Genomic DNA, 27,356 nt, shown 5'->3' with positions numbered 1-27,356 from the left:
TGGCAAGAGGGCTGCATAAAGATTTAGAGAACTCATAAAGCCCAAGGGAAGAGGGATGCTAAGGACGCTTAAAAGACTGAGTTTGGACAGTATGTCCACAAATATGAATTTACAAGCACCCAGAGATGGCAGTGGGGATCAGAGTGACATGTCAAGACAGGACCAGAATAGCAAGTAATGCTCAGGCTCAGAGCAGCCTGAGGAGGCTGCTGTAATTTGTCAGAGAATCTTACTTATGCTGGAAGTCTTTCTACTTTCTCAGATAGATAGATTCAGATGAAAAAGGTGTTTAAAAACCACCGTGTTCCACCGTTTTCCCAGATTACATGTTCTGACCACTTGGTGATAGAGCATGTTATCTTCCTTACATCTGCTGTTACTGAGAAGGTTTTACAGGGTACTATACTATGCATTGGATTTCTCTTATGCGAAGTCCATCAGACTGCATATTATGTTGAATAATATTTTCAATATACTAAAAGGGAAATATTACTTGTACTTGAGAATATTGTGACAGTAAATGATTGCACAAGGCTTAGAAATTAGTGTTATATTTATCATTCAGATGGTGAAGGCATCATATTTTTGTTTGATAGAATTTGTTTACTACTTGGAAGATATTCTCCTGCTGTGTATGCTGCTTCTGTTAAATTAATGCTTGCTTCGTGATATATGTAGCACGTGATAATTTGTCATTACATTACAGTTTATCCTTCCTTCAGATGTCTTCAGTTGGTTTCAACATAATCTGTTGACTGAATATGCTCCCTTTTCATCCACAGTTTGAGTCAACTCATACTCAGGTAGCATGTCCTTTGTTCAGGCTGTGGATGAAATTTTTTAAGAGCTAACTACATCACTCTAAAGAAAGTGATGTGGATTACCCAGTCACATAAGGACTTCTAAAAATATTTCTGTAAATTTGGGCAGTGATGGATTGGGTGCAGCTGTGACCTGCATGGGAGAAGAAAGGATAGCAAGGCAACACCTAACTGGAATGCTAACATGGAATGAAAGCAATGCCTTCAAATCCAATGACATAGATCATCTCATAACCCATGACAAAATAGGCCATATCATTAGGATATGGTCCTGTTTTCATCGTGTTTCCCAGTCTATGTGGAATTCAGTTAAAATTTTGGATATCTAAGGCACAGAAGATGTGTTGCACTCATTGTGAGCAGTCCAGTTTAAGAACAAAGACAATTGGAAAGAGCTGAGAGGATGGTAACAAGAGTGATCAAAGGGTTGGAAGCATGATCTATTCTATCTCTTTAGACCCAAATGAGTGAAGTAAATTGCAGAGGTAGGAACGTTGGCACCAAGTGCTTTTTGCATATGATATTTTTGGAGATTGCATAAAATTCAGACATTTTGAGATGGATTTTAAATGGTATGAAATGCAATTAAATAACTAATTTTAAGGAAAATCAGTGACAAATGTATGCTTACCCGTTTTAAACTCTTCCCTTTTAAATGCAGAAATATATATTAAACCTTTAGTGTCATAATATAGCTAATAGAATCAGGAAGCAAAGAATAAAAAATAAAATATTACAATTTAAAAGTCCCAATAGGTATATTAATTGAGAGGCAGCATCACAAACAAAAGACATGCAGTTTTCCTCAACTGCCTTCAAATCATAATCACTTAGAAATCTAAGAACCACAGCGCTCACTTTGGTTTTGAAAAGCTTTTGCTTTCTGTCTGAAAATCAATTATGTCTTGAATGGTATTGCTTATGGAAGGTGCTGTATTTGAATGGTTAGATTGTGGTTAGTTCTGCCATTGGTTGTGGGACTGACTTGAGTAAATTTGCTCGCGATACAGAGGATTGGGATGAAATATACCCTTTGTATTCCTCTGTGCATTATGGATGGTTTCATCTTATTATAGCTATTTTATTATATTACTATTTTGTAACTTACATTTGTTGTATGAAGTTATTTACATCTGCCAAATATTCCTGTCCCAGCCATGGCAGCTTTGGTACTTTGCAAGAAGACTTGAGTATTAAGTAGTTTAATCTGAAGGAAATTCAGCCTCATAGTTCCAGGAAGACTTGATTCTCTTTCAGGTTGTCCTGGTTTTGGCTAGGATTAAGTTAATTTTCTTCCTAATAGCTGGCATAGTACTGTTTTTTCAATTTAGTGTAAGAATAATGTTGATAACACACTGATGTTTTTAGTTGTTCCTAAGTAGTTTCAGGGCTTATAGTCAAGGACTTTTCAGCTTCCCATGCTCCGCCAGCAGAGAGGTGCACAAGAAGCTGGGAGGGGGCACAGCCAGGACAGTTGACCCAGACTGGCCAAAGGGATATTCCCTACCATATAATGTCATGCTCAGTGTTGGAGTTGGCCAGTGGGTGGGAATTGCTACTTTTGGATGGGCTATCGATCACCAGGTGGTGAGCAACTGTTGCATTGTGCATCATTTGTTTTTGTATATTATTATTATTGGTGGTGGTGGTGGTGGTAGTAGCAGTATTAGTAGTAGTATTTTCCTCTTTCTTTGCTGTCCTATTCAACTGTTTTTATCTCAACCTGCAAGGTTTTTTTCCCAAATTCTCTCCCCCATCCCACCTGGGGAGGTGGGGGTGAGCAAGTGTCTGTGTGGTGTTTAGATGCCAGCTGGGGCTAAACCACAACGCTGATGCAGGAATCACACTGAGGAATTCTTTTGCTCAGGTTGTCCTCCAAGGCCATATTTTGCTATGCTGTTCTGATTTTGATACTAATATTCAAAGGCTTTTGGTGCTTAATGGAAGGACTGAGGAGAAAGTTTAATTTACACAGTGCTAAACTTCAGGTGCCTGTACTTTCCCATGAAAACCATGTTAAGATTATGTACTGTTCAGATGGTTTCATAATAAGCATATTTGTGCTTCTTTCCAAAACAAACCAGCAGTTTAAAGCTTTCTTCATACATGCATTAAATTTCTACTGTTTCATAAAAGAACAGTACAAGGCATGTTATAGACAGTTCCATTCTTGAATTCAGCAAAACTAAGATGAAACATTGTGTAAAACTCAGTCTTCCTTGCAGAGAGGTGTTCCTAAGACCACAGTGCTAGACAATGGAAAACATAGGTTTTAATTTACGGACTTTGCCATTTCTCAAGAAGTGTAAAGGTTATGACTGCATCTGATTAAAAAGAAAAACCGTGCACCATAAAACATTGTCCTGGGAGGCCGCAAGCAGCTATCAACATTGCAAACAGTTGTAATAGAGATGTGCATCTCAGAGAATATAATACAAAATTTCACATTCATTTACTTTAATTGGGTTACAACTTGCAATACTGGGAAATCAGTAGGTAAATTAAAACTACTGTTCAGTGTGTTTTTAACTTGTTCTAAGGTAAAATTAAATTAAGTAAAATAGTGTTGTTGTTTGAAGATATCAACCCATAACAACATTGCCCTTCACTTGTATTGCAAAAGTAATTTTGCTAGTATGATAAAATGTGAAGTATTCTCCTTTGCTTGTTTCTGTTGTTAAATCAGGTTTTCCTGTTTAGTGGCCTATGAAGCTTGGCAAATTTAGCCACAGTCTCATTAAGTGCAATCATGCAATTTGTTTCATCATGTGGAAGCTGCTATTTGAAGCTATGACTGTTCGATTTGCCTCATTTCCGTTGCACTTTTTAAACCACTTATTCTGAAGCTATGGCCTAGAAATTACCTATGTACTGAGAGATCTTGGATTATCTGTGGATCATGCCAGGACCTAGGCTTCAAGTGGCCTCAGGGTAGCAGCTCTGTAGCGTTCATTGCACTGTTTGAACCCATGTATGAAGATACAACAAGGGTCATACAGCACCACATTTGGGTCTGTTTCTGGATGATGTGTTGATTCACAAAAACAAATTATGAACCACTACCAAAACTATGCCAAGAGAATACTTACCCTCTTAAAAACAGGCAATGATGTGCAATGGGCAATATGAACATTTTGAAGTTTAATTTCTGTTGTCAAAGGTAAAATAAGCTTAAAGTTACTTTGCATATTGACACAGAATCTATGCCTGTGTCTACATTAGCATTAGTTCAAAGCAGGACTGCATGTTGTGTTTTGTTGGTGGTGGTTTTGGTTGGTAGTTTGGGTTTTTTTAGGCAAGGTTCCCAATTGTTCCTACTTACTACACATCGGTTCATGTTGCAGAGCAATCTTAGCTAGCACAGATGGGGTTCCTTTCAGATGAAACATAGGATGCACTCTGGGGACACTTGATGTCTTCCAGCCATTAATTGGTATAGAGGTCATGGGACCAGGCTAGAGCTCTTCTGAAGCAACCCCACCGAAAGCATGTGTAGTGCCAATATTATGTCCTTACTACTAGCTGCTTCACTCTGCAGATCTGTTCCTATTTGTGTCATTGACTACAGAAATTTTTAAAAGGGTCATCAAGGTAGTGAAGAAACAATTTTTGCAGTGAAACAGATCCAGATTTCTTGCATTTTCCACATGAGATAAGGATTTCTAAGTTCTGCCTAATGTTCATTCAATACATTTATACTATCTCATAGGAACATGCAATAAGCTCCTCTTCCTGAATTATTATGGGTCGTCACTTGTACTGTTTAAAGTCTTCATTTTTTTTCCTGCCAAGCCATCAAGTAAATGACTTTTTATCATTTTCTATTTAATACGTCATGTTATCACTTCACTGATTTGACTTGTACATTCTCTATTTTGAATGTGACAGGAAGCTCCAATGTACCAGAATAGGGGAAAATTTCATTAAACAGGTCTATTTCAATGTTGGCTTTATCTCATGAATTACAATATCCTGTTGATGAGAAGTGTGTTATTTTATTATTGCTGCTTCTGCAAACCAAAGATGTTTTGAGCTGCTAAGGAAAAGAAAATCTGTCAGGGGTATTCGAACCATAAACACCACTACTCGAGGATTGGAGCTTGAAGAGACTTTGCTCACGTAAATTTAAGAACACCTTTGAAATTGCTTCTACTTCTATAAACTTGTATGTATTTGCACTGAGTATTTTAACTCTAAACTAAAACTTCTTGATCTTTTGGGTGACACGCTTTTGTGATGAATTCTGCACCATAACTAAGGTTAGTTACAATCCCACTTTTTTGCCTTCTGCGCTAGCACTTTGTAAGCAGATTCAGGGTGCAGGGTTTTGCCACTGTAGAGAAAGTAGTATGTGAAATTACTCCTTATGGAGAAAAAGATCTCTCATTTCATATTCTCCAAGCTCTAATTTAGAAGGAAAAGGGAAAATGCACAACACATAGCAGTGTAAAAAAGATCTAGAGGGTAATGCTTAAAATGTGGTGGAGTTCTAAATAGTGCACTTCTTTTGCACATGAATCATTCATTATTGAATACTGCTAAATTTAGGAGAAATAACCATATCTTACATATGAGTTGAAAGATATATATTTTTAATCTCTTTTGCTTTTGTTTTTACTATTATTGTCAGAGAGATGTTTTATAAAATATTATCAACTCTAATTCACTAAAATCAATATTTATTTATTTTTATAGTGGCCTTAAACTTCCAGACACCGGGAGTACAAATGGAATTGCAAAATGGAAAATTTCTTGACAATGGTGGTTGTGGCTATATTCTGAAACCAGAATTCTTGAGAAATCGCAATTCAACATTTACCCCACAAAATGTGGGAAGATACAGTAAACCAATGTCTCTGTCAATAAGGGTAAGATTAGTTAATTGCCAGTTTGTTCCATAAAATATGAAAACCAATGTTATGTAATTCAGACCTATCTGTTATCTATTATTGGTTTCTGATTTTATCCCCATTCCTCATTGTTGGAAAGTTTAATAGTTTTTTTTTTAATCATGTTAAAACTCGCATATAGTATCTACTGCTGCTTGGATGGTTTCCCATCTGTAGTTCACTTATGTCTGCTAGAAATATGTAGGTGTTCAAAAGTTCTAAGAGTTTGTAAAAATACATGGTTTTTCATGGTGCTGTGTATAGAAATATAAATATACCTTGCATTGTGTCACAAGCGTAGCTAACACAGGGACTTGTCAGTTATGGTTGTGGGGACTGAACTCTGAAAACTCTGAAATCAAATGTGCACTCTTGGTGTTATTTTCTTTAAGTATCTGTAATCTCACATGTACTATTATAATGTTAATTGACAAATGGAAATCTTTAAAGATATGATAGGAAGCTTTATGCTTCTTATAAGTTTCATTATCTTCCTATGCTTACATGAAAGACTATTTAGCATCCTAAAAATGATATAAATAAGTGTGAAAAGGGGGAAGAATCAATAAGCCTTTGAATGTTTTCTACTTCTCCCAAATTCAGATCTGATTTACTTCTTAAAAATATTAGACATACATGTAATTTAAAACTAATGGGTTAGGAAAACCCTTCTTCTGAGGTCAAGTAGATGTTTTATAATTGTTCACTAGTTAGAAAACTACTTTTCCCAATGAAAAAGTGCTATTTCTGATTACAAAGTACACTACTTGCATAAATGCTATTTAATAATCATAAAATCAGTGTAGAATTGCTATTTTGTTTCTTTCAGAGAAATAAATAGTGGAGATAGATAAAACATTAACTAATAACAATTATAAAATACTTACATAATGCATGCGCCTAATCAAGAACATTTTAGTGTCCTAACAGTGAGCATACCAATTACAAACAGACATTTCTGGATGATTTCAAGCACCCATGCATATACATCAGTTATTTTAGCCCTTATTTTTATAAAGCTGGAGTTAATTAAGATGAGGAAAAAATCCCCGATTGTAATGCAGGAGAAAGACAAAATCCTTGAGAACGGGAAGGAAATGTCTGTGTCTGAGTTTGGAAGAAGCTGGAAAAGAGAAAGGCAGCATTTTAGACTGAGGAGACGCCAGGCTGGGTGGTGCAAGATACGGAGAAGCAATGGCACCCCAGCAGCTGAGGGACTGTGAGGCGCAGAGAGCCCTATTCATAGTCAGCAGCGAAACACAGCAAATGGTGGTTGAAGGCAAAAAGAGTCAGGAGCAGGAGACAAAGGAAAAACAGTTTCTGCTAAAGAAGAGTTTCTAACTTGATGCGTGGAGAAATTACTTAACAGTTAGAGGGCAAAGTTATAAAACATCTACGGGTCAAATCTCTCTGACTGACTGAGAAGAACATAAGTGAACACAAAAATCACACAGGGCCCAATTTTACTGAATTCAATACCCTTAACCTGATGTGCCACAATTCCCATCAATCAGAAGCATATAGCCTTTGAAGAAGAAACACAAATATTCAAAGTACTTCATATGTAAACTTCTGAGCTTACCATGTTATTTACTGCTCTCTCTGTATGTCTGCTTTACCTTGGGTCTCAAAAATTGATTGTATTTATGGATTTGAGTCATAGTGTGCTGAAAACAGCTTGCTCTTTTCCCATGCTGTGGGGGACTTGGACAGGGTCTAGCAATGGTGTAAGAGTAGGAAGCAGGACTTGGCCAATGTGGCTGAATTTTAGTCATGACATTCAGGACATGTCAAAGAACCTCCCCAGGTTCTAAGTGGGCAACTCATCTGTGCTTGCATCTCGCAAAGCTTTCCAGTGAAGGTAGCTATTTTCTAAGAAGAAAGAGGACAGCATCAGGGTTTTCTAAGCCACTGCTCTTCATTGTTTCAGGCTAGAACTTTTCTCAGAGCAAGGTGTTATAGAAAATACCTAAGCAAAAGGTGGAATTTTTGAGGTTCAATTTTTTTGGGTGGTTGACAGGGGAATAAAAATCTGTATCATAAGTTTCAGTGCTTAGTCCTGAGATCAGGACCATAAGAGTCATATCTTTCACCCAGGCTTGCAGGCTTGTATATCTCTCTTGATACATTCAATTCCAAAAAGCAGATTACTGTACAGATGGTTATTCTCTCCTAGGTGTCCTGAAATATAGATAGAAAGCAGACAAAGTTGTGACTTTCATAAATCCTTTCTTAGGCTGGGTGCCAGATTACAGGGCAGTCTGAGGCAAAATTTGCAGGTAGCTAACTAAATTAAGGAGAAGAAAAACAGGGAGCTTGCTAAATGCAGTTTTTATGTGTTACTGTGAAAGAGAAGGAACACAGGTGAGGCAGTCTTAGTCTTTGTCCACTAGACAAAGCTTTAATAGGAATTCATGATCTTAAGCTCAGAAAATGCAAAAATCATGAGACTGATTCCTCCAAAATTATTATTTTGCATGTAGCCAAATATAGTTTCTATGGCTAGTTATTGAATAAAAACTTAAATCTGAAAATTATTATTTAAAACATATCAGATTTTTTTTTTTTTATGATGAGGTTGGTGAAACACTGGCACAGGTTGCCCAGAGAGGTTGTTGATGCCCCATCCCTGGAAATATTCAAGGTTAGGTTGGACAGGGCTCTGAGCAACTTGATCTAGTTGAAGATGTCCCTGCTCATTTCAGGGGTTTGGACTAGATGACCCTTAATGGTCCCTTCCAACCCAAACTGTTCTATGATTCTATCATTCTATGACATTAGCCAAGAATTAAAATAAATGGGAAGCATCATATTCTGAATCTCATTGTGTTTAATATGTATTTTTATAATAGTTTATGGCTGGTATATGTTTCTTATAGTAGTTTCTTACGGAACAATTTTTGCTGCTATGGCTACTTATGGTATGGCTACTATGTAAAGTTCATTCTTACAGTTATTTCAACACATTACAACTTTAATTTTCCAGCTCATCAGTGGTCATCAGTTACCACCCAGTAACCTGTCGAAGACTAACAAAGCTGACCCTTTAGTGCAGATAGAAATTTACGGTGTGCCAGAAGATCAAACAAAAAAAAAATCTAGTGTTATAAAAAGCAATGGTGAGCATCAGTCTTATTCTCTTGACTGTGAACAAAGCACAACTATGTTTTATAAGGAATTACCGTTTTTCCATCCCAAGAAGCTCTTGTGTACTTACAGAGACTGCGATTATTTCTCTTTAGACTAGGCTTTTCTGGCACAAAATCTGTAGCAGAAGTTCATGCTATGTGCCATTTTTGTGGACCAGTAGGCGAAGGAAGCACAAACTCTCTTAGTTAGTAGCAGCACTCTCCTGAAGAAAGTTGCTTGCTCACTCTCCCCACCAGTGGGGTGGGGGACAGTTGGAAGGGCAAAAGTGAGAAAACACTTGGGTTGAGGTAAAGATGGTTTAATAGGTAAAGCAAAAGCTGCATGCGTAAGCAGAGCAAAATAAAGAATTCATTCACCACTTCCCATCAGCAGGCAGGTGTTCAGCCATTTCCAGGAAAGCAGGGCTCTGTTATGTGTTATGGTTACTTGGGAAGACAGACGCTGTAACTCTGAATGCTTTCCTTTCCTCCTTCTCTCCCCGAGCTTTTTTATGCTGCGCAAGATGTTATGTGGCTTGGGGTACACCTTTGGTCAGTTGGGTCAGCTGTACCAGTTGTACAGTCAGTTGTACTTCCCAACTTCTTGTGCACCCCCAGCCTACTCACTGGGATGGGGAGGGGGGTACAGCATGAGAAAGAGAGAGAAGTCCTTGAAACTGTGTAAGCACTGCTCAGCAATAGCTCAAACATTTGTGTGTTATCAGTCAACACCGTTTTAGTCACAAATCCAAAACATAGCACCATACGGGTTGATATGAAGAAAACTAACCCTATCCCAAACAAAACCAGTACACCAACTGGTAAATTCAAAGGCATTTTTTTCTGAAGAAATTTCTGTGACTTTATCACTTAGCTCATATTAAGTTTCTAGTAGAACTAGTCCCTTAATTGCTTGACAGATGAAGTGTGTAGTCCTTGTAGTTCTCTTCAAGCATTCCCTTACCTTTATCATATAGATCTTGATGTCTCAGACTAAAGGTTCCCTGTGATCTCCTTTCTTTTGTGCCTCTTTCCTCTATTTTTCCTTTTTCCTTTTTGTAGATGGCTGCTGTTTCAAATTGACCTCTAAATCCCTTTTCTCTTGGTATGAATGTTGCCCAAGACAAAACACCACCCTCCAGTTCCACATTCTCTTTTTTGAGTTTTCGTCAAGTGATCGTTTTACTACCTTAATTTATTTAGCTCCTGCCTCATTTCCAACACTGTAAAAGGAGAAACTTTGGCAAAAACATGAAACTGGTATGGCTATAGGAAAATTCAAGTTGAGCAGAGGTTCTTAACCTGGCTAATGCTGTCCCATTTTGCTCTCTTCTAAAACATGACACCCACTTGCTTAAGCTTTTGAATTACAGTTTTATGTAGCTAATGCAAGACAAATCCTTAGAAAGGGCTGGCCTGCATACTGTAGGCAAGTCCCAAGCTCTCTATATTTGCTTCATTCTCAGAGCTTCCCTCTGACAGTTTTAACTCCATAATCTATACAAACGATATGACCTATATATCGCTGCAGTCAGTGGAAGACTCAACATTTATTTAAATGGGCACAGAAATCTAGGGAAAAAGAACCAATCTTTACCAGTTCAGACTAGTGATAGCATATACAATAATTCAGTTATTGAGTAGAATAAATTAAATGGTATTTTGATACTGTGTATTTTCTCTTTTCATTAGCTTTGAGCCCTAGATGGAACGAAACTTTTTCTTTTACTGTCCAAGTTCCAGAACTGGCACTGATACGCTTCTGTGTGGAGGATGAGATATCTCTGGTTGCAAATGAATTCCTTGGTCAATACACTTTACCACTGCTGAGCCTGAGTAAAGGTAATATTTTTATGTGAGCCACCTGTAACAACTCAAAAACATCTACAACATTTCAGGCTTTTATCATTACTGTAGTATTGATAGACTACAGCATTAATGTTTATTTCCCAAAGGAGAATTGTATAACGATATGTAAAAATTTTACTCTCTGTTTTTTTTCAGTCATTGTAGTCTCTGAATGCAAATCCGCAGTGTAGAAATAAAAAGAATATTAACGACAGCTAATTATTCCTACTCCAATATTCCATTCTAGATAGAAATTGCTCAGACAGTATTTTAACTCATTATAATAAGAAACAAGAAGAGAGATTAGTCAGAACTACTATAAAGGCAACAGTGCTGTGCACTTTCTACTCAGTTAGGCTCAAACCCCAATACAAGCTAAATTAAAACAAAACAAAATAAACCCCCAAAAAACCTCAGGTAACCTATCTGCAACTTTTCAGAGTGGAGAATAAAGAATATAAATTAAGAAAAATATTTATGGTATTTTGCTTGGTAGTGTTTCTTTTATTGTACCAGTATAGCTTCTGTAATCTTATGTGATTAACAGGCTGCACCAGAAGAGCAGACACAGAATTCAGTAATTCTCTTCCAAGGAGAAATGTTTATGTAAAATGGCTGTTTACTATATTGAATTTCCAAAGCTATTTCTGACAAAACAAACAACCAACTTTTATTAGTGAATGAAGATGTGAAGGCAAAACATTGGAGCTGGCAATGGGCACTATGCCTTTTTTATTAAGCTTAACAGGATTTTAAATGGCTTTTTTTTCCCCAGGTTCTGAAGTCATAAATACATTTGTGATTCTTAGTTGAGGTTGAGGAGTTACACAAGACATTAGTCTTAAAGCACACTTGCTTTTCTCCAACAGAAATTTTTAGAGTGATCAACTTTTACATTCTTTTTACTTGTATACTTCAGGATAACAGGATCCACCCCCTCGCCAACTCACAATGTCTGAGACAAATTTAAGTAGCAGACACTAAAACTTACATACACTTGTAAAACCATCAATTTGGGATTTTTTTGTGTGTGTCTGTCTCTAATGTGCCTGTATGATTAATTTCAGTCACAATGGGGGATTCATGTTTTGGAAAAGTAAGAGCACGCAGATTCTATATGAAAGATTTTGAGTGGTGTAATTCAAAATGCTAGAAAATAAGTGTAGATATAAAAACTATAAACAGTGACAAACAAATTGCCCCAAACCCCACTTAAAACAATGTAAAAAATGTAAGATACCATCAACATGCCCAGAAGCATAAATAAAATGCTTCTAAGACAAGAACTGACAGATAATTTCAAAATTTATTGCAATACTTAACATTGAGACCTCTGGATTCCAGGTCTGTAAGCACAGTTTTGCCTTAGTTACCTAAGCTTCCTAAACAGTGAAAGAGGAAAAGAATATGTCTTACAGAGGGAGTCACAAAAGTCTAAATTTCTTAGGAAAGAACTGTTTAAACCATGCTAAAGAGTAAATTAGGATTTAAATCTTACTTATCACAGCTCTCATTGCTTTAATCTGCACTACAGGACTGTCCCTCCTTCCCTAGTATTCATATCCCTGAGTTGTCCCCTGAGGGCGAGCTGCTTCCAAAAGCTGAGCAGTGCGTACATTTTTCTTTGACAGGCAGTGGGACAAAGTTGTGCCATTGCCACCCTCCCCTGCATTTTCTCTTGAAAGAGAAATGTATATATCTCTTCAAATGTATATTATCACCTCCTTCCTTTCCCCAGCAGCAGCCTCCCAGCTCAGCTGTAGATTGCACCTGCTGCATTCTGCACCTGTAGTAGTATTTGATTTTTCATGCCATGAGTAAGTAGGTATACTCAGAGGGGCTGAGAGTGAGAATAATTCTCTAGCTGGGTGGTGAAAGTTGAGAGGAGGGCGTTCCTGTCCCTGTCCCAATGAGTCTGCCATGTAGAATACTAATACAGGACAGGAATTCAACTATTACTGCTATTATCACTGGATCAATTAATAATTAATTGTTTCGTACAAATTGGAAAAATTTCAGTAAAAAAGTTTTACTTCTCTCAGGACATTTAGTAGAATATTTTGTAGGTCTTCAGAAATGAGTCTTAGTCTTCGAAGTGTGTCTTTCAACAAGAAACAAAAGAAGTCTTCCACATAATGTGTGCATACTCTAAAAGTTTATTTCAAATGCATATTGGCTGGACTCAGCTTTAATATCTGCTGCCCAGAAGGTGACCATTAGATGCCAGGTGAACTTTCATGTTGTATAAAAGAATCAAGAAAATAAAAACCCACATAAATGAGGGTCCCAAATAATACACACACATCCAGATGCAGCTAAAGGATTTTGAAAACTGCAGTTCTGAACATAGATATTTATTCATAACAGATACTTACTTAAATAACTGCAGTTATATATACATAGATAGAACACAGAACTTTTTTAAAATCAAAAGTGACATTGTTTATTATTATGACATGATGGACACTTGCAGTCATATAAAGCAATACAAGTTTGGGGGTTTGGAGAGGGGATTGTTTTGTTTCCCGAGAAAGTATGTTAATGAAATTTGAAGTTGAGAACTATAGCTTCTCCAAATGCTTCAATAACCAGATGAGCATGTAGCTTTTGAGGTATGTCTTATCTCTGATACTGGGAGCCACTCATATGTAAAAGGAGATCCTTAACAGACTTAAGATGTCATGGTAGAACATCTTACACTACCCTTTTTTTCTGCCTCGGCTGGACAGTACATTACTGCTGCAACACCATTCTTCTCCAAGGCACCGCCACTGTTGATTCACGAGTTATTTAATTCGCTATATCAGAACAATGCACGCAGCACATAACATCTTTGGATGTTAAAATGTATGCTTTCCCCATGTTTAAGTATCAATGTGCTAAAAGTCTTCAGTTTGAAAAAATACCACATCCTGCAAGACGCTGGAGTTTTCCACTCTGTGTCCAAAAATACCAGAATTGAAATACTGTATATGTCGAGGACAAAACCAGTTGAAACGGGATCAATTTCAGTTTATTTTAAATAGTTGTTTAGAGAATTATCAATTATGCCTTATTTGCATCATAGATCATAAAACCACACCATCATAATCTTTGCATTTGTGGTTAATACACTAATAAAGTGTCATTATATTTACAGGTTACCGTAACATTCCCCTGTTGTCCAAAGATGGTGGCAATCTCGAACCTGCATCCCTGTTTGTTCATGTCTGGTACTATTAATGATGCTCTGCAATAGCAGTTGTTCTGGAGGATTACACCCTGCTCAATAAAGCAACATCACTAGGCTTGCAACAACCCAGTGGTCTGATTTCCGCAGTGGCACGTTCTTAATGAGATTATTAAGCTAATGGGACTTCTTTTGCGAGTAAATGGTATCCTGAACAAGCAACGGTACTGACATTGGCCCCACCATTATTTCAGAACTAATTCAAAGACTGAACTTTGAACTTTTTGGGAAGTTTTTAAAATTCAGTTAATAATTACATTTGCAGCTAATTTCAAAATTATGACTAATTGCTGAGTGAGAATAATTGTCTAGTATTTATGATTCGAGACTGAAAATTATGAGAATGTTACACTGACATTTTTATTTGTATTGAACAAAATTTCCTACCATTGTATCTTTCCAAGGGAACAGGAAAAATTACACATACAATGTACCCTTAAAATTTATAACGGCAACTTCTGATTGGGATATACCTCTTTATTGTCCACTGTAATTGTGCTACCTGGAAAAATAGTTTTGAGGAAAAAAAAAATCTTAAAATTGTAAAAACTCAGATGTTAATATCGGCACCTTTTCTTAGCTTAGTTTGAACCTCCTCCTGCTAAAGACAGACAAAGAATTCACAGACTGGTTTGTAAAGGACTGTGTTCCTCATAGCAGCAGGGAACTCAGGATATATCTTACTGTGAACTCAGGAAATAGGCAGCACAATGCTCTGAGTTGGGCTAGAAGAATTTTAGAAAAGGCAAAGTTTGATTGTGTGATTTAAGATCTCTGAGGACAACTTGCCTGACATAGTTATCAGTGCAGATCTTGCCCATAAGACACAATTTTCCCATCTCCCTTACAACACTGAAGTATTGTTGAGCTTCCACAGGACTATATCTACCCAGTTAATTGCAGATTTGTTACTGAAACATGGCTTTTTTTTTTTAAAGGATGTTATATTGATAGGTTTCTTTCTTTATTACCAAACAGTATTGCTTATGTTTGCAGACAGTTCTGATAATATTATATTTTAATGCTCTTTTTATTTAATGCCATTTTAATGCTATTTTATTTAATGTTCTTCTAAGATGGAAAATCAGGGCATGCAGTAAATAATGATTAGAAAATGTCACAGGAAATAACACTATTAGAAAATTGGATTATAGTTATAATAAGGAAACAAAGACAATAGACTAAGAAGAATCTAAAATCAATATTGAACCGTAAGGTCAGGTAATTTGATAACATTGTAAGCTGGCCTCAATGTGTTTTCTGTGCTTGAGTGACAAGTCACTTGATCCGTTACCCAGGAGGGCCTATAATCTAAAATGTTAGACTTACTGATCTTTGTAGCGATCGTATCTGCATGCTAGCCAATATCCCTTTCATGGGGTAAATATTTTATAGCTTTTTTTCAGCTCTGAAGGATACCAATAATATTAATTTTCAAGCAGAATTCCCCCCACCTCCCATTACTGAGGAGGAGTTTAATTTCCCCAGGCACTCATTTTATCTATTCGCAGATAAAAACTGACCAAGCGACATAGTCAATTGGTTTGATGCTGAGAAAAACTCCAGCTTATTTATTTTCCTAAATAACACTCCTAGTCCCACTTCAGGAGCTCTATACAACATTACCTTCTGAAGACTGATTTGTGAGTGTCCTTTGGGAGAAGGCGGCAATTATCTTCATCTTCTGGCATTATTATCCCTCTGTTGACCACTTTTCCACCTGGTAGGACAAATGTCAGACCTACTCAGTACATGGTAACTTAAAATTTTACAGCAGATCAGACCACAAATCAACATGTCTCCTGTGTCTTAAAAATGTGCCCTTGGTCCTGGAAAGGTACATATATATGGTCAGCTATGTGTGTGTAAGAGGCTGGCAATATTGGACAGTTCATTACGCCTGCTCACATGCTAAATGTTTAAAGATGTGCTTAAGTGCTTCCTCAGTTTAGGTAAAAATGCTTTGAAGAACAGATCTCATTATTAGCCTCAGTGAACTCAAAGGAACCGCTCATATTCACTGCTTAATATGTATATATACATTTTATAGCCCTGAGGTCAATGCATGTATTGACTTGATCCCCTTATGAAGCATAAGAATGCAATGCAGTAAGACTGGCGAACAAAGATTCCTTATAGCATGATCTTAAATAAATTCCACACTGAAAGCTCACAATCAATATGTTTTATTTATTTGTGAATATTAGTTTCTCCCTCCTCTCTTCTTCTCACAAATGACCAGTTATATCTGCTTCTTGAAGAAACAATGACGTATTTTATTGACAAATTAATATCCTGGGTTGAATGTTACATTATATCAAAAGTTAAAACCACACCAATATATACTGCACAAAATGTGTAAAGTGCAAAGCTTTTAATTTTTTTTTTTTTTCTAATGTACTGATTGTATAAGATTCAACATGAAATTTGCTAGACATCTGAAATGTATTAGCACCCAGGGAACCATCCCACGGTGCTCTGGTGAAATCATCATATGAAGTGGGGTCATAGCAGATGCTGATAAATTACACCATTATCAGCATTGTTTCAACACAGTCAGTGGAATTAATGGGCAAAGAATTAGGCCCCATACTTTGATGTGTACAGAATTCAGTATTTTTACAGTACTATTTAATATGAATAAACCAAAAATCTTTCATGCTGTCATAAGAATTTCCTGCATGCTGCTACACGTTCTTAGCATGTGATTTCTTAAACTCACACTGACAGGAATCTGTTGCAGGAAGATGGTAGAAATTTTAAGACAATAGCCTTATGATTAGAGATGTTAAGGTATATGATCAGCAGATGATTGCATATTCTCAAGGGCAGCTGAGAAAAAATGTACTGCAGGAAATGGGATAAAGAAACATTAGCAGATAAATAATTGAATTATCTTAGACACATTTAAATTATACTGTTTCCCAGTGGATACCACTTTTCTTCATTTAACTGGACACTGCTCAGTTGAATGTTAACGGCTCCCACAAATGTTCCTTTGCTTTTCACAACAAGCTTCAGTATATGGCCTTTGAGCTCTGTGACTTTGTCATACATAACCTGAAATAATATATAGTGAAACAGAAAAAAACATGAATTTGTGGATCTATTTGACAGGCAAAACACTTCAATAAAGCATTCAGGATGATGATTACAACTTTGTAAAAACTGCATTAAGTTGCCCTCCAGAATTATAAACTACTAACCATGAGCCAAATTCACTTAACTTAGTGAATATACCTCAGAAATATATTTGACCTTATATAGTTTATATAAAAGAGATTCTGCCATCTTAGGCTTGTGAAATCTGGTTACCAAGCATTTGTAAATACATTTGAAACCTGTGTTGCAATGCTTGAGAAAAAAAATAGGAATACATAATTTTCCCTGTGAAAATGGAAACTGTAATTTAAGCAGAGTTTTGAACTCAGATGTGAAGAAATAGCAGATCCTCCATGAAGTTCACCAGGGAATGTTAATGTAGTTGATTTTCTGGAGGAGAGATTCAGATGGAGGGTACTCATCATGGACAGCAGCATGAAAACATAAGATAGGTAATTCTGTAAGTGTAGGCTATTGTAATTTTTAAATATCTTTCCACAGCAGATGCTTTGAGAAACGCTATTGGTCTTCTCCAAAAATTAGAAAAAACAGGAAAAGAGTTTTTATGTCAATTTTTTTTAACGTATGCATATCGTCTTTGTTACATGTTGCTTAGTAGTGCCTTAAAGCCACTTTATGTTGCATTGATGTGTCTCATAAAGGTGAATCATATCAATGCACAGTACCTCAGAATTTCTTCTCAGTGCCGTACTTGTGATTAAATCTTGTACTACATATCAGAATTAAAAAAGATCAAGCCAAAGCAAAACCAAATTTTCTTCTAACCCAGTCTTCCATAAAATTTCATAACTGTTCTAGATCCAACAAACTCACATCATAAAAGAGATTATAATTTTCCTTTGAAAAATTGTCTGTATAAATTTTACTATTTCAATACTTTATGCATGATTCTGGATGCGTACTGTATCCAAATGTGCCCATTATGAAAATACTTGCATTTTTTAAATAGAATCATCAAATATTAAACATGACAGAAAGCTCAGCACACTCAGTAGAAGTTGCAGATGTGGAACATCTCTGAGATTGGACCCAATTTAGCAAGTGGAACTTACTAAATTTGGATGTTTCTGTTACTCGAGAAGCACTGTTAATACTTCTCAAATTAAATGAGACGGCTTGCTTAGCATCTCTTTAGAAAAATACTAAGGCCTACAATTTTTAAAATATCCTTGAAATTACCTTAATACTTTGAGAACGAACTGAGGTTAGTTATGAAATACTACTGGTGGATTTTTTGAATTTTACAAAAATAGTCTGGAGTGGTAGGCTAACAAGAATGAGCTGTATTCAGAACAGATCCCTATGTTTCAGTCTCTGCGCTAATCAAAAACTGCTGAGTGAACTGCAGGCGGGTTGATAAAATGTGAAAGAATGCTCTCGGCTGGTTTCAGGCCTGAAAGGCAGGCTTTGTTAGGAGAAGTACATGTAGTCTAAAATTTGTATGGCTGGAAATGTTTTTTGCCATTTTAGTTGCAATGGAAAATGCTTTAAATTTTAATCTCCCTCTGCAGTTTAAAAAGCACATGCGTGACGTACCGTCACGTCGGGAGAATGGGAAAGTGAAACCGCCTAAAAGGCGTTTGCCATGCCACCTCCTCGGAGCAGCCTATACAGAGCGCGCTGCGGGGGAAAAGAAAAGTCAGAAAAAAAAGCTTGGACCTCTGCGGGCTGGACTGCTGGGCCCTCTCTGTACCTCCAGTTATGGGAAGGCGAAACGGCCCTGCGAGATGTCCTTCAGACAGGGGCAGAGGAGGCTCAGCCCCAGCGGTGTTCCTCACGCCAAGTGGCGACAGACCTTCTGGTGGTTCTGAACTTCACAGGTGGACCCAGGAGGCATGAAATTGTTGGTTCTCCCAGACGGCCCCGGCCGGCCTCGGCTGGCCCCGTGGGACCACAGAGTGGTTTTGTTTACGCCGCAAGCTGTGGGGATGTGGCAGCGAGCGCAGAAGAGAGGGGACACCAAGCTGTGGTGCTGTGGGATGAATGGCCACTGCCACAGGTTGTGGGGGAAAGCAAAACTGTCCTCCTCACTCTTTTTAACTGGTTTTTACTAGAAAGGTCTTACCAGGGAGCAACATTTCCTTTTCCACTTAGAAACCTTTGGAAATCGTAGTTTGAAACAGCTGTCAGGAAAGTCATTCCCGGTGCTTTTTGGTTTTGATGTTTACTGTGGCTATTTCACCAAATTGTACGCGAGTTATAAATTCCAAATTCTCTGCCCTCCCAGTGGCATCTCCCCACCAAAATCAAAGTGAGATGAAGAAAATCAAAAAAGCAAGGACAGGTACAGTAGGTGATAATGTAATTTAGAATAAATATATGATTTGATTACAGAAGTGATACTAACGTTACCATAGAAGGGTGCCTTGTGTCTTTGCCAATATATTAAAGATATCATCTTCAGCTGTTGCTTTAAATCACCTAAAAGTGTATATGTAAGCTGTAAGAGCTAAGAAATCTTCGGTATGGTGGATCAAAACAGGCAAGCACTGGGGTAATGAACAACTTTCAATCTTTGGACAAAAAGGGGCTTTAAGCTTTGAGCAATGACAGACCTGACAGTGTAGAGTGGGTGGTTTTCAAATGATCCCAATAAATTGTTTCTAAAATGGTATTGAAATTCAGCTGGAGCAAGGTACGTATTGTTAGAATGTAGGGACAGAAGACAGGTCTGGAGATAGCTGAACTAGTATGTGGAAAAAACAAATATCACCCGCTAGAATTTCATAATCAGAACAGTTAAACCCTGAAATGATGGTGTAGTAAGAATATTTGCCTCCCATTTATACAGCGAGATCAAAAGGATGTGAGTTATACATGGCCATGCAGCAAATCAGCGGGACAGTTAGGGCTGGAACTCCAGCATTCCTGGCTCCGAAAAGAGAAGCACTGTTGACCTACAGGAGTCTAATGACATTTTAATTGCAAATGCGGGACAGTTGCTTCTCCGTAGGTAGCCATGGCATGGTTCCTGGATTTGCTCTTAATTGTCCGAATTAGCTTTGACGCAGGGTGCTGGAGGGAGCGGCTGCGGCTCCTGGTGCAGCTCCTCTCCTCCCCCTCCATCAGGCTGGCTTGCGCTGCTCTGGTTGTCACGGGCCAGTGTCCCCTCTGCTCCGGGGGCAACTGCAATAACACTAATGACAGAGTGATGTGGCCCAGGTATATTTGCTCACAGTCGGCCACACCCCGAGAGCAGGGTGGAGGGAGTTCCCTGTCGTTCTGGCTTCATTATGGCAATGCACGCTCTGCTTTCTCTCGGAGGTTTGCTCATTTTGTGTGTGCGCGTACACGCAGGCACTCCAGAGACAAACTGAGGACAGCTGAGACCTTGAAGCATGTCTCAGGGCAAATGCTACACATATGAGCAAGCCCCCACTGCAGTTGGTTCTGGTCACTGCGACTTTTCTTGGCAAGATTTTGAACTTAAATAATTCGGAGTATTTTTCAATTATTTTTTTTACTTTCTTAGTTCTCACTAAATTACTCTGGAACTTCTCGAGTAACTCTTACTCATTCCTAACAGCGGTCTATAATGTTATTCTCTTTCTCTTTACACTACACTCCATTTTTCTGTGTTCTTTCTCCTCTTCTTCTCAGCCACCATTTTTTAATGCAGTATTATACCAGTGTGAATGCAACAAACTCCAAAATCCAAATAAAAGAAAAAGAGAAAGAAAGGAGTGCTTGCTAAAAGCAACTTCAAAACATTTGGCATAGTTCATTCTATTGTCAGCCCTCCTGGACTTTCACATCTTTGCTCTCACAAAACAGTAAAAATCAAAAATAAAATGTATTTTTGCAAGGCTGATAATTTGCTGTAGGCAGTCATAAGCAATAGAAGTACGAAACTGAAACCAAAAATACCCAAGAGAAACACATTTCAGAATTTTCTCAGTCTCAGACACAGACAGAAATTAATATACAGCTTCCTTCCAGCCATTTGGCTTTAATAAAAACTTAGGAACTCATAAGAAAGGTTAGTGCATTTCTGTACACAGCATTTTGGACAGTAACTAACTTAAAGGACAGCTGACTTATATTTTTAGTATTTTTGCTTCCCTGGGGCATCTTCTGCCTCAGTCTACCAGCCTTGGACAGAAAATGCATACAGAATGACGTCCCATATGGAAGAACAGAGCTGCTAACAGCACAAGTATCGGGTTTGAAATGTCCAAGTTCAATGGAACCATATGTCCCCACTGCGATTAGCAGTTCCTGGTGAAAAAGATTGAGCATCTGTGAAGAAGCCTGTAAGTTTTGAGTAAAGGATATTAAAGTTTTCATGGAATTTTTCTCAACAGCAGTGGAATGCTCCTTAACCACAGTTAAATCTCCTCCCAGTGACTACTGTCAAATCCTGCAGACAGGACTTTGGATTTTCTTGCATTCAACTTGATCTAATAATGATTAGAAAGATAATTGTCTTCCAGTGTTGCTGGCTGGTTCTTGTCTGTAGTCCACTTCGGATATTTTACAATGAATGTTATTATATAATCATATTCTATTTCTTTGCTTTAAATATCCCTCCAATGTAAAGGAATTTCTTCAGACAGATCAATTAGACTCATTCCACTGTCTTTAAAAAAAGGAAAGAACGTAAAAAAAAAAGCCTCATTCCCTGTTATTCCACTGCAATACCATAGGGAGGGAAATCTTATCTCAGCTGTTGGCACCAATACTACTTGAGGAGCCTACTTACAGAAGTGCTGGAAGTTATCAGTGTAAGCAGGTAACATTTGTAATCAAATAGATGTGGGAAATGAAAAATAAAAATATTAAAGCTCCAGGGCTGGGAAATTAGGAGATAAGGACTCTTAGTCTTAGTTGACTAACTTAAGCTTCATCATATCTTATCTATGAAACAGGGTGGAGTGGTAATATTTTCCATGCCTTCTACTTTAAAGCCTTCTCAAAGCTGTATTTGTAAATTGCTTTGAGATCTTTAGGAGATTTGTTATATGTAATAATTACAATCTTCAATTCCACCTACTGCTTGAATCTCATCCACCCTTAGAAAAGAACATAGTTTATGCCACTTCTCATTCTGTCTTAAATATTTCTCCGCACAAATGTTTCTTTTCACCCCAGAGGCGTGAGCACTTCAGTGGTGTGTGAAATAATTATACATAGCTGTGAACTGCTAGCATTTTGATACAAAAAGAACTGGGCTATTTATTATGGTATTATCATTTAGGACAGTGACAACCAATTTGGTTGTCTATTTTCAAAAGTGAATTTGAATAACAGCATCCATTCAATTAGTACTTTTTATGTTATTGTACAAATCTACATTCAAACAGCCTAGGTTTTAGTGCAATGATGCTCCGTCTCATTTGGCTAACATGTAACTGTGGTTATGGTGTAAGAGAGAGCAGTGTGAATAATCCAACTGCTTTCCTGAAGAGAGACATAAAGAGACTGCTTCGCTTCTGAGAAAGATGCAAAGCAGAAGATTGTCCCCATTTGTAGCTCACCTGATGATATGTTCCTTCTTTTTGATTGCACTCATCGCAACAGCTTTAAATGCTGTATTGTTATTTCATTCCAAGAGTGGGTAAAGAAAATCAAACAAGCAAGAAGTGGTGGAAGAAAGTGAATGGTACTCACAATTTCATTGTAAGTAGGGTCAGAGCTTTTTGGAGCTGTTCTTGTTTTCCTTCGACTGACCTCATAAGGATCCGGCAGGAGATAGAATTCAGCATGTGCAGTTGGGGCAGAGCCATCTGGGAGGCGCTGAAAAACAAAACGGTCATCAATATGAATGCCCATGTTCTAGCAATGAAAACAAACAAAAAGTACCAAATGAAATCTGGACTTTAAGCAGACACAGAAACACAGTACATTCTCAGTAGTCTCTTGGCTAAATTGGAGTGCTGCTGCAGTAAGCAACAGGAATTCTTAGAGTTCAGCTTAATACTGAATCAGGAAAATATGACTGACATAATACAAGAACAAGGTAAAATTGCCTATCTTCAATATTTTACGTTCTGATGGAAAAACCCTTAAGCTTCAATCTACTTTAGTTCACCTTAATCTGATACAAAGTTTAGCCCTTCCATTTTCCAGAGCAATGCATAGAAACTGGATTCTAGCCAGTAAGCTCCTATTGATTTCAAACACTAAGTAGCAGTGCCTATGCTGAGGAGAACTGATTGTTTCTAAGGGTGTTTCATAAAGCGTATTATTATAGAAGAGCCGGGAGCACTTCCTGCAGCAATATGGGCAGAACAGGATTCTTAAAATAACAGTCTTTCCTCCCAACACACAGCTGCAAATTCTCTTTAATTTTCCAGTTCAGATTACTTAACGATATTCCAGATATTCCGTCTTATGGTAGCTACTAGAGATCAGAGCCAATCTATTAACCAGGCTCAGTCATAAGCTAATGCCAGTGGGTGGAGAGTTCTTTGATTACTTCTGAGGAGCTATAAGGTTATTGCTAAAGCAACATTACAGTTACTCAGAAAACACACTGGTAGTATGAGAGGCTTTAAAAGAACACACAAGAAACATAATCATGAAAAGCTATGGAACAGGTATCTCGCCAGCATATGTCACTTAGTGCTTAGCTTATAATTAAGAAGGAAACTTTGTGTTGGTAGCCCAGTATACAATCAGAAATCACAAAATCGGGCATACCGAAACATCAGTAATTTTAATCAGATCAGCATTTTAGGCAGCAGGTTAACCTGACAGCTCATAGGCAACCCAGTGACAGGATGCAAATGACAATGCAGGCAAAAAGGAGAGATCATAAAATGTTTGGAACTGATGAACCCAGAGCATTACACAGGCAGTTGCATTTATATTTCCCATTGTAATTTTACCTGGCTCAGAACAAGGTAGTTTCTCAGATTTTGATTATTCACAGTATGTGTCTAGAAATATGGGGCTTGCTTTCTACAGGCATTAGCAGCAACACATCCTTGTGATAGGAGAAACCGCTGGTGTCCTAGCAATAAATAACTTCTCCATTGGGAAGAAAAACAGTGCTTGTGCGTGTGAGCAACCAGTCCTTGCACGACAAATCTCTGTTTTTTGTTATCTGAAATGATCCTTCAAGGCAAATGATGTGGTCAACTGCAAAGCTTGTTATTGTTATTGTTAACACTGTACAGCATCAAAGGATGCATTACTCAAATCATTACATATTGTCAGCACTATGTGAACAATTTATGTTACTGTTGCTAAGCTTCCCAAAGTACACCTGATTTAAAATATACATGGGATTTGGATGGGATTCAATGGCCAAAATAAGAATGCCATTCAATGGCAGTGAAACCAACAGGTATTTTCCTAGGACGGAGTACCATATTGTTAACACATGATTTATAATTTACACTGTCCATTTGAAAGCCCATCTCTATTGATCTAGGATTACACTAAAACTTCAATGAAGGATTAGAAATAACAGCAAATTGAACAGTCTCTTAAAAATCAGGAAGGAGAAAGAAAGCCTTAAATACCAGCCCAAGCAACCGGGATCCTAACTGTAATTAAGCTCTGTCTTTCTCAATGAATAGATAAGGATCACTGTAACTTGAAGGTCAACATAGACAAAAAAGGGAATACGGTTAAAGAAAAAGGTGTGGTCATTCTTGAAGAAGACCTTATCAGCTCAACGGCTGAGGCCCAGCACAACTGTCTTCACAATCTCAAGCATGGAAATACAGTACAGGGAGCGTCCTGTAAAATGTCAGGCTTTATAAATCATCCCAGCAGTGCATTACTTAACCAGGGATCATGTCAGAGCTAATTTTGAAAGCTGAGGTCAGCAGCAGCTGCCAAGGGCACCAGGCTGAGGAGCCCAGATGGTAGGTAACGGGCTACAAAGGTAACAGAGAGGATGGCTGCACCTGCCCACTTCTGCTCGCCCTTGAGCTGCCGAGACAGGACAGGGTGTAGTCACCTGTGCTGTGCCCCACTGCACACCTCAAGACAGCAAAGGCACAGCTCACGGCAGCGTCGTTTGCGTTTAAACCAGGCTCAGTCCAACATTCACCTCCCAGGGAAAGAATCCAAGCTGATTGCCCTGTGATTGTTTCACAGGATCAGGGTATCGAGAAGCGCACGCAATGAATCGAAAAAAAGTCAGATAAAATTGTCACTAAGCCTTTGAGTTGCTCCTTGTACCCTGCCAGAAATACTGGCACATTATCTAGCTTTCATCCAACTAACCTTCCTCCATCAGTCGACTCCTCCCAAAATCTAAGGTAGGCGCTTTGCAGTAGTGCTGTGGCCATATGAAACCTGGACAGAAAACTACTTCCTCACTATCCCTTTGAATGTAGCTAAATCCATGTTGAAAGAGGTGAGTGGGAGGAGAGGGTCAAGAGAGAAAATAAAAAAAGAGAATATTTTAGCAATCAGAGAAGGAAACTCAAGGCAGAGCAGTTGCTCCGGGATCTTTCAGAACTAAAACAAAGCCACTTTTCATGAAGAGTAGCCAGACTCTTAGAGGTAATTTAAACTGCAGCCACCTGAATTCCAACTATCTCAGATCTCAGTTCTGGTTGTTGGGCATTAGTTTTTTTCCCCCCTGCTTTACAGATAATATTTTCCCACTTCATCTCCCCTTACCGAGGAACGGCAAACAGGCCACTCCAAATTCCCCGACTGTCCCCATTTTCCACCTGCAGTGTCACTGTTATGCCATCAAGTGATCAAAAAGCTTCAACTGAGCACTCTTCAAGCCAGATCACATCTTCTACTTCTCACCTGCCCTCCCCTGCCTCCTGATATGACACAAAACATCTAACGACAGTCTCTAACTGTGAAAAATGTTCTGTCCCACTACACACTCATCAATCAAAACTACTGAGGAAGAGCAGGCATAAATCAGTCACGGCTTTACAGGAGCAGAGCCTGGGTAGCTTGTAGGATGAGTTTGTGCTGGCTTCTCTTTTGATTGGCACAATAGTTGAATTTTCTCTTGTGAAGAGCCTGCTTCACCGAAGGATTTCTTGAGACAAGACTTGCAATGGCCATGGAAGGAGCTGAACTTTGCTAAACCCTCCCCTACCAAGGGACGACGAAGGATCTTGGCAGTTTGAGAATCACAGTGTGAAAACAAAAGCTGGATTAACGTGGCAGAAATATCTTTTTAAATCTAAAGTAGGGTACCTTGGGAATGCCATTTTGCACTCTAACTACTCTACAAAACCTTCATAGCTTGACTGTAATTGTGATCAAGCAAACAGAAAAAACAGAGAAAGAAAAAACAGAAAAAGTTTTAGATTGTATTCCATTCATATTTAACTCTGTAGTAATTTTATTAACCCAAAAATAAAGGAAGTTTACTTCCTTTAAAAGAAGTTACTCCCAATTTAAATTACTGTCCTAAATCTTTGATTGTGTATGCTTGTGAATAAATTCAAGCTATAAAAATCTGTAAGGTTGAAAAGGTATAAAAACAAGTTCCCAACAGAAATGCCATAGCTTTCCTTGATATGCCTATGGACAAAAAAACCCCAGTGATTTTTATTTGCCAATAAAAAAATTTGAGTTGAATTTAGAAGCTGACTCCCTGTGCTTTCTTCAAATACAAACGAGTCACAACTGAACAATTTTCTCAGAGAATGACCTGCCTACTCGGCCTTGATAATGACTGATTTTTTTAAAAGAACTCAGTTACAACTGCCTGTATATATGTTTAAAAAAGCAGTTTATTTCTGAAATGTTATTTTCTTCTAAAGTCAGGCAGAAGGTGATGGAAATATTTAAGAATGAGGGGGAGTGAGGGACAGGACATAATACTCTGGATTTACTTCTCTCCACATATGTAATTCAATACTGAAAAACTAACACAGACGTGTGTCTGTTATGGCTGTGTTCCATTTGTCACCCCAATTTTATTTTCCAAAACCAAAAACGTCTTGATATTTACTTACAGAAAAGCATGCAGACAGGTTATGTCTTGTGTAATTTAATTTTAAATATACTAGCTGTAGCTGGGAAATAATGGACAAAATAAATTAAATTAATTTTTCCACAAGAATTACATTGTCCTAGTGACTTTTCTCCCTTGATCATTACTAACCATCCACAACTCTCCTTAAGATGGATCCTTTTTTAGCATTACGAAAGGCCTAACTACTTCAAAATATGCCATATATTAAACTATGCAGTTTCATGCCCAGTATGAATATTGGCCCTTACTCACATGAATTTTAAGGAAAGTTTTATGATTTTTAAAAAATGCACTTTAGGGATAACTTATTGTAAAGCTTTTTAAAACTTACATCTTCCTAAGTGACATCAAATTTTCTTTTTAGGTGACTATTGCCTCAAATGTAAATCGTGGCATCAGTTTCTC

At 37.8% G+C, this 27,356-nt stretch overlaps 2 protein-coding genes across 2 annotated transcripts in view; one reads left to right on the top strand and one right to left on the bottom strand.

Moving 5' to 3' along the window:
* PLCZ1 (phospholipase C zeta 1) overlaps positions 1-13,908 on the top strand; it is a gene marked incomplete at both ends in the record, with an annotated part of 53,585 nt that extends 39,677 nt beyond the window's left edge. Inside the window, 4 exons of the mRNA XM_081998909.1 lie at positions 5,517-5,689; positions 8,697-8,829; positions 10,531-10,680; positions 13,826-13,908. Of these exons, the coding sequence (XP_081855035.1) occupies positions 5,517-5,689; positions 8,697-8,829; positions 10,531-10,680; positions 13,826-13,908 (539 nt within the window). The remainder of the gene's footprint in view (positions 1-5,516; positions 5,690-8,696; positions 8,830-10,530; positions 10,681-13,825) is intronic.
* A 2,914-nt stretch (positions 13,909-16,822) lies between these two features.
* The window catches only part of PIK3C2G (phosphatidylinositol-4-phosphate 3-kinase catalytic subunit type 2 gamma), a gene marked incomplete at both ends in the record, with an annotated part of 202,712 nt that continues 192,178 nt past the window's right edge, over positions 16,823-27,356 (bottom strand). Inside the window, 2 exons of the mRNA XM_082012052.1 lie at positions 16,823-16,975; positions 22,649-22,774. Of these exons, the coding sequence (XP_081868178.1) occupies positions 16,823-16,975; positions 22,649-22,774 (279 nt within the window). The remainder of the gene's footprint in view (positions 16,976-22,648; positions 22,775-27,356) is intronic.

Source organism: Phaethon aethereus (assembly GCF_964289735.1).
Source record: "Phaethon aethereus genome assembly, chromosome: 1".
NCBI classification, from domain to species: Eukaryota; Metazoa; Chordata; class Aves; order Phaethontiformes; family Phaethontidae; genus Phaethon; species Phaethon aethereus.
Note: the sequence above shows the minus strand (reverse complement) of the source record. Positions and strands in the feature narration are given on the sequence as shown.